The sequence below is a fragment of the Glycine max genome, chromosome 6, assembly GCF_000004515.6.
Source record: "Glycine max cultivar Williams 82 chromosome 6, Glycine_max_v4.0, whole genome shotgun sequence".
NCBI lineage: Eukaryota > Viridiplantae > Streptophyta > Magnoliopsida > Fabales > Fabaceae > Glycine > Glycine max.
This window is the reverse complement of record NC_038242.2, coordinates 34,196,492-34,203,061: the sequence shown is the minus strand read 5'-3', so window position 1 is coordinate 34,203,061 and position 6,570 is coordinate 34,196,492. Positions and strand designations below refer to the sequence as shown.

The 6,570-nt window shown below is 40.0% G+C and overlaps 1 protein-coding gene across 1 annotated transcript; it reads left to right on the top strand.

Moving 5' to 3' along the window:
- Positions 1 to 244: 244 nt before the first annotated feature.
- LOC102663697 (uncharacterized) lies at positions 245 to 6,318 on the top strand. Its single transcript, XM_006582576.1, has 4 exons — positions 245 to 439; positions 524 to 1,147; positions 1,219 to 2,094; positions 6,073 to 6,318. Exons 1-4 carry the CDS (start codon positions 245 to 247, stop codon positions 6,316 to 6,318), a joined length of 1,941 nt encoding a protein of 646 aa, XP_006582639.1.
- Positions 6,319 to 6,570: the final 252 nt, after the last annotated feature.

Here is a 6,570-nt window from a genome sequence, read left to right as displayed (position 1 = left end):
CATTATTCCACGACATGATGCATAAAAAGATCGAAGTCTATGTGGATGACATGATTGCTAAATCGAGGATGAAGGAGGAACATCTAGTTAATTTGCGGAAGTTGTTCGAGCGACTGCGTAAATACAGGTTAAGGCTGAATCCTGCAAAGTGTACATTCAGGGTAAAATCTAGAAAATTGCTCAGCTTTGTCGTTATCAGAAAGGAATAGAGGTGGATCTAGACAAGGTAAAAGTGATTCTCGAAATGCCCGAGCCACGTACCGAGAAGCAGGTCCAGGGTTTCTTGGTAAGGTTGAACTACATAGCGAGATTCATATCACAGTTAACTGGCACTTGTGAGCCTCTTTTCAGATTGTTGCATAAGAATCAGTCTGTCCAATGGGATGATGATTGTCAAGTGGCATTTGAAAGGATTAAACAGTGTTTGATGAATCCTCATGTGCTCGTGCCACCAGTGCCCGAAAGACCTCTTATCCTATACATGACAATATTAGATGAGTCGATGGGGTGTGTGCTGGGATAGCACGATGAATCCAGAAAAAGGGAACAGGCCATCTACTACTTGAGCATGAAGTTCACAGCGTGCGAGATGAACTACTCGTTGCTAGAAAGGACATGTTGTGCCTTGGCGTGGGCAGCTCATCGTTTGAGGCAGTATATGTTGAGTTACACTACTTGGTTGGTGTCCAAAATGGATCCCGTCAAGTACATCTTCGAAAAGCACACTTTCACTAGGAGGATAGCTCGGTGGCAGGTTCTGTTGTCAAAATTCGATATTGTCTACATCACTCAGAAGGAAATAAAAGGGAGTGCCTTGGCAGATTATCTAGCTCAACAACCCATAAATGATTATCAGCCTATGCATCCAGAATTCCCCGATGAGGATATTTTGGCCTTGTTTGAGGAGGAAGTTGAAGATAAGGACAGGGATAAGTGGGTTGTGTGGTTTGATGGTGCGTCTAATGCATTAGGTCATGGGATTGGGGTAGTGTTGGTTTCACTAGACAAGCAATATATACCTTTCACGGCTAGGTTGTGTTTCGACTGCACAAACAATATAGCGGAGTACGAGGCATGTGCCCTAGGAATCCGAGCAGCGATCGACTTTGTGGTCAGGTTGCTCAAAGTGTACGGGGACTCGACGTTGGTAATTCATCAGTTGAAGGTTGAATGGGAAAGTAGAGATAATAAGCTGGTGCCTTACCAGGCTTACATCAGGGGATTGAGGAACTCTTGGATGACATATCATTTCATCACATTCCTAGAGAGGAAAACCAGATGGCCGACGCTCTTGCCACTCTATCGTCCATGTTCAAAGTAAGCCCTCACGGAGATTTGCCATACATCGAATTCAGATGTCGTGTTGAGCCTGCACACTATTGTTTGATAGAAGAGGAGAAGGATGTTAAACCTTGGTACTTCGATATCAAACGATACATTAAGGATAAGGAATACCCACCTGAGGCCTTTGACAACGACAAGAGGACATTACAGAGGTTGGCAGCTAGTTTCCTCCTGAGTGGAAGTGTCTTGTATAAAAGAAACCATGACATGGTGCTGCTTCGGTGTGTGAATGCAAAAGAGGTCAAACAGATGCCAGTGGAAGTACATGAGGGATCCTTTGGTACCCATGCCAATGGACACGCCATGGCCCGGAAGATTCTGAGGGCGAGATATTACTGGCTCACTATGGAGAACGATAGTTGTGTTCATGTGAGAAAATGCCAGACCTTCACTGATAATGTTAATGCTCCACTTGTACCATTGAACGTGTTAGTAGCACCGTGGCCATTCTCTATGTGGGGCATAGACGTGATCGGGGCCATCGAACCCAAGGCTTCAAACAGACATCGCTTCATCTTAGTTGCCATCGATTACTTCACCAAATGGGTGGAAGCAGCTTCATATGCTAGCGTGACTAGGAGCGTGGTGATTACATTCATTAAGAAGGAGATAATTTGCAGATATGGGTTGCCCAAAAAGATCATCACCGACAATGCCACCAATTTAAACAACAAGATGATGAAGGAAATGTGTGAGGATTTCAAAATCAAACACTACAATTCCACGCCTTATCGGCCCAAGATGAATGGGGCATTTGAGGCTGCCAATAAGAACATCAAGAAGATCATTCAGAAGATGACTATATCATACAAGGATTGGCATGAGATGCTACCCTTTACTTTGCACAGTTATCGGACTTCTGTATGCACTTCTACTAAGGTAGCCCCATTCTATTTGGTGTACGGGATGGAAGTTGTGCTCCCATTTGAGGTGGATATTCCTTCTTTAAGAATCCTAGTAGAGTCAGGATTGGAAGAAGCAAAGTGGGCCCAGGAATGTTTTGACCAATTAAATCTTATCGAGGGTAACAGATTGGCTACCATGAGCCATGGGCGACTATATTAGGGCAGAGTGAAAAACGCTTTCGACAAAAGAGTATGCCTGCGTAAGTTCAGCAAGGGGGACCTTGTTCTAAAGAAAGTATCGCAGATTCAAAAGGATCAACGAGGGAAATGGGACCCAAACTATGAAGGACCGTTAGTGGTGAAGAAGGCCTTCTCAGGAGGAGTGTTGTTGCTCATGAATATCGATTATGAGGAGCTGCCTTCGCCTGTGAATTCCAACATTGTCAAGTGATATTACGCGTAATACTTGGGGCAATTCAGAGGCTAAAAGTTTGGGCCTCCTCAAGGACTCATTGGGATCTTCACGCCTTAAGTTTTTTGTGTAAACAATAATCGTAACGCCAATAAATGTGGATTGATGATTTGCATCTCTCCCTGTAGTGTTGTATCCTTTGCACCTTTTTAATATCATTGGGCGTGAATGTACACCCTTGTTTCTGCACTCACATGACCAGTACTCCGGAGCCAATGGTCGAATCCGCCCGATCAAGAGTCGCTCGTTCGGCACGTTCAGTAGGGGTGTCGTAAACACTGAGTAAAATTGAACACAAAAACGAAAAAAATCAATCATAATGCATGTTTAATTGTTGTGTTTGAATGAATGTTTGACAATAAATGTGTGTGCGTCTACATCTTATCATCTAAGTATTTTGCAAAAAAAAAAATGAATGAAGAGTCATTTTGGGTTATGGTCGGCGCCACACCAAATGGAAAGGCGATATGAGCATTGCATGTTAACATTTTCTTTGTCGGCATTGGAGTCAGTGCCAACAAGTGCTAAAGAATTAGGGAGGATGAGATGGTGAAGCCTCGACCTCAGACCACGCATCCATCTAAGACGTTAAAGAAGCGCTCCTAGGAGGCAACCTAGTATCTCTAAACTTTACTCTTTAATTTTATGTTTTATGCTCTCCATTGCAAGCTGGGATTGTTCCTTTTCTTGAATTATCTCATAAATTTACCTAGAGTATATACATAATTATAAGGCTTAAATGGGAAGTATATGTAATAATGATAACAAAAGAAACTTTGCAAATAAATTTAGCAAAAAAAAATATCAAAATTATTAATTTAACTCGCTTGGGCGAGTGGCTAGCTCGCCTGGGCAAGCATGGCTGACGGGAAAATAAAAAGGGGAGGGGTGAAATCAAATTTCACCCTATTTTCCCCAAAAATCAAAAGCTTCACGAGGCACCACCATTGGTAGCAGTATCAAGCTTCCTTTGTGCACTTTTGTTTCATTTTTTTCGCATTCCTTTCATCCCATTCAAGTAAGTGCCCTCTCCATCTAATTTTTACCTTCGCCTGTGATGTTTGGTGCTTTGTTGGTTGCTTTCTTTGCAATGTTTGTGAGATGAGTTGTGTGCAAATCCATGATCAAAATGCTTGGATTGGTGGCTGTACTGGATGGCTCTAGGCCTATGTTTGGTTCTTTTACAAATTTGCATGTCATGTTGCTCCTTATCCTTCATTTATACATGTTTTAACATGTGCACACCAACTATTTGATGAAATGTCACAATGGCTATTCTATGTTTTATTTTAAAACTTAAGTGGGTAATGATCTTTACACATGTTCATGTTGGATCAAGTGGCCTCAAAATAATTAAGAAGGGGGGGTTGAATTAATTATTCCTAAACCTTTACTAATTAAAAATTTACTCTTCTAAGGCTTTTACTATGTTGTTAAGAGAATAAAGGGTAGAAGAGAAACATAACCAAAAGTAAAAGCGGAAATTAAAATGCACAGTGGAAAGTAAAAGAGTAGGGAAGAAGGAGACAAACACACAAGAGTTTTTATACTGGTTCGGCATTAACCCATGCCTACATCCAGTCCTCAAGCGACCTGCGGTCCTTGAGATTTCTTTCAACCTTGTAAAAATCCTTTTACAAGCAAAGATGCACAAGGGATGTACCCTCCCTTGTTCTCTTTGAACCTAGTGGATGTACCCTCCACTAGAACTGATCCACAAGAGATATACCCTCTCTTGTTCTCAGTCAACAACCCAAGTAGATGTACCCTCTTGTACCACAAAGGATGTACCCTCCAATGTGTTAAGACAAAGATCTCAGGCGGTTAAACCTTTGATACTTTGTGAATGGGGATACAAAAGAATTCTCAGGCGATTAGTCCTTTGAAAACTTTTGTATAAGGGAAAGGGAAGAATCAAAAGAATTCTCAGACTGTGTCGTTTTGAATTCTTTGACAAGGGAGAAAGAAGACACAAAAGAATTCAGACGGTTAGTCCTTTGTTCTTTTGGAAAAGGGAGAAGAGAGACACAAAAAGAATTCAAGCGGTTAGTCCTTGGGGAATTCTTTTTGGCAAAGGGAGAAGAGATGAAAAGAATGAATAGCACAAGTTTTCAAGGTTTAGAAAACCAGAAAACTTTGGAAAGCTTTTGGCACAAAGAAGAATAAGAAGTTCAAAGAGATTCAAGGCTTGTAAAGGATTGTATAAGATTGATTGGATTGATAGAAAGATTTATTGAAAATGCAAAACAAAGCCTTGCTTTTATAGACTCTTCATGTCTGGTCAAGAGAACCATTTAGAAGAGTTATGACTTTTAGAAAAACTTAAAACCAATTTGAAAAAGTCAAAAACCATTTGAAGAGTTACATCTTTTGATTTATTCAGAAACAATCACTGGTAATTGATTACCAAATCAATGTAATCGATTACACAAAGCTTTTATGTGAAAGGATGTGACTCTTCACATTTGAATTTGAATGTCAACGTTCAAAGGCACTGGTAATCGATTACCAAAACATTGTAATCGATTACAGCTTTTTGAAATCAATTGGAACGTTGTAAATTCATTTGAAAACTTTTTCAAATCCATTTTGCTACTGGTAATCGATTACAATAATTTGGTAATCGATTACCAGAGAGTAAAAACTCTTTGGTAAACGTGTTTTGAGAAAAATCCATGTGCTACTCAGTTTTTGAAAAAACCTTTTCATACTTATCTTGATTAAGCCTTCTCTTGATTCTTGAATCTTGAGTCTTGAATCTTGATCTTGATTCTTGAAAGCTTGATCCTTGAATCTTGATTCTTGAAATCAACTTTCCTCTTGAATCTCGAAGTGTTCTTCAACTTTCCTCTTGAATCTTGAAGTGTTCTTGATTCTATCTTGAACATCTTGAACTCATTCTTTGATTGACCTTTGAGCTTTTTGTCATCGTCTTTGTTATAATTAAAACATCTTTGAATCAATCTTGATTCATCATGAAGCTTTGCTTCTACAGTTTAACCATTATTTTAGGTGTATGATCAACTTAGGTTGTTAAATTAAATGCCAAGGGTATGAATTAAGCTTGAAATTTCAAACATTTCTTTGTATGCAAATACATGAGTTGTTGATGAATGCTTAGAGTTGTTGGATTGAATTGGCCTAATTTTTTGCCTAACTTACTGCACTAGGGTGGGTACATTGCACGTGAATTACTGTAAAATATCAAATTCTTTCTTCCAAAATAATACACACTGAGTTATGGTTTTTTTTTTATTATTAGTTGTATGGTAACACATACAATTAATAAAAACCACACACAAAATTTGTTGGCTTCTTAGTTGCTATACTTGGGATAACTAAAATAATATGGTTATGTATTTCATGCAAAATAATTTTTATGCTAAATTTTAGTTGGATGTGTCTTTGTAGTCGATGGCTCTAAAGAAGCTTTCTGCTAAAAGGGCTAGGAAGGCCACCGCAGAGGAGGGATCCAGTGTAGCCCCACAAGCGGAAATTGAGTTTGATAGACACCATTTCCGAAGTGAGGAGCATCAGTGTTGTTTAGAAGTGATTAAGGATTGGTCTTTCCTCAAAGAAAGACGGGTCCAACTAGTAGAGGAAGAGTACACAAAATTCCAGGGGCGGAGGTTGCCCAAAGGCATTGGACCCGGCTAATAGAGCCCATGGCTAAGTATGACCCTGAAATAGTCATGGAGTTTTACGCAAATGCCTGGCCCACTAAAGAAGGAGTTATGGATAAGTGCTCCTGGGTACGGGGCCAATGGATCCCATATGATGAAGATGCTATCAACCAATTCCTGGCGCATCTGTTGGTCTTAGAAGAGGGGCAATGTTGTGAATGCGCTGAAAAAAGAAGCCAAGTCTCAGGTTTTGATGAAGAGGCCATAGGCCAGCTACTGTGCTCCC

What these genes read in the sequence shown, in the direction of transcription:
- LOC102663697 (XM_006582576.1), top strand. Translation starts at nt 245, where the DNA reads ATGCCCGAGCCACGTACCGAGAAGCAGGTCCAGGGTTTCTTGGTAAGG. An exon ending in TGTACGGGGACTCGACGTTG is followed by an intron (nt 1,148 to 1,218) that starts GTAATTCATCAG and finishes GGCTTACATCAG; the next exon opens with GGGATTGAGGAACTCTTGGA. An exon ending in ATCGGCCCAAGATGAATGGG is followed by an intron (nt 2,095 to 6,072) that starts GCATTTGAGGCT and finishes GTGTCTTTGTAG; the next exon opens with TCGATGGCTCTAAAGAAGCT.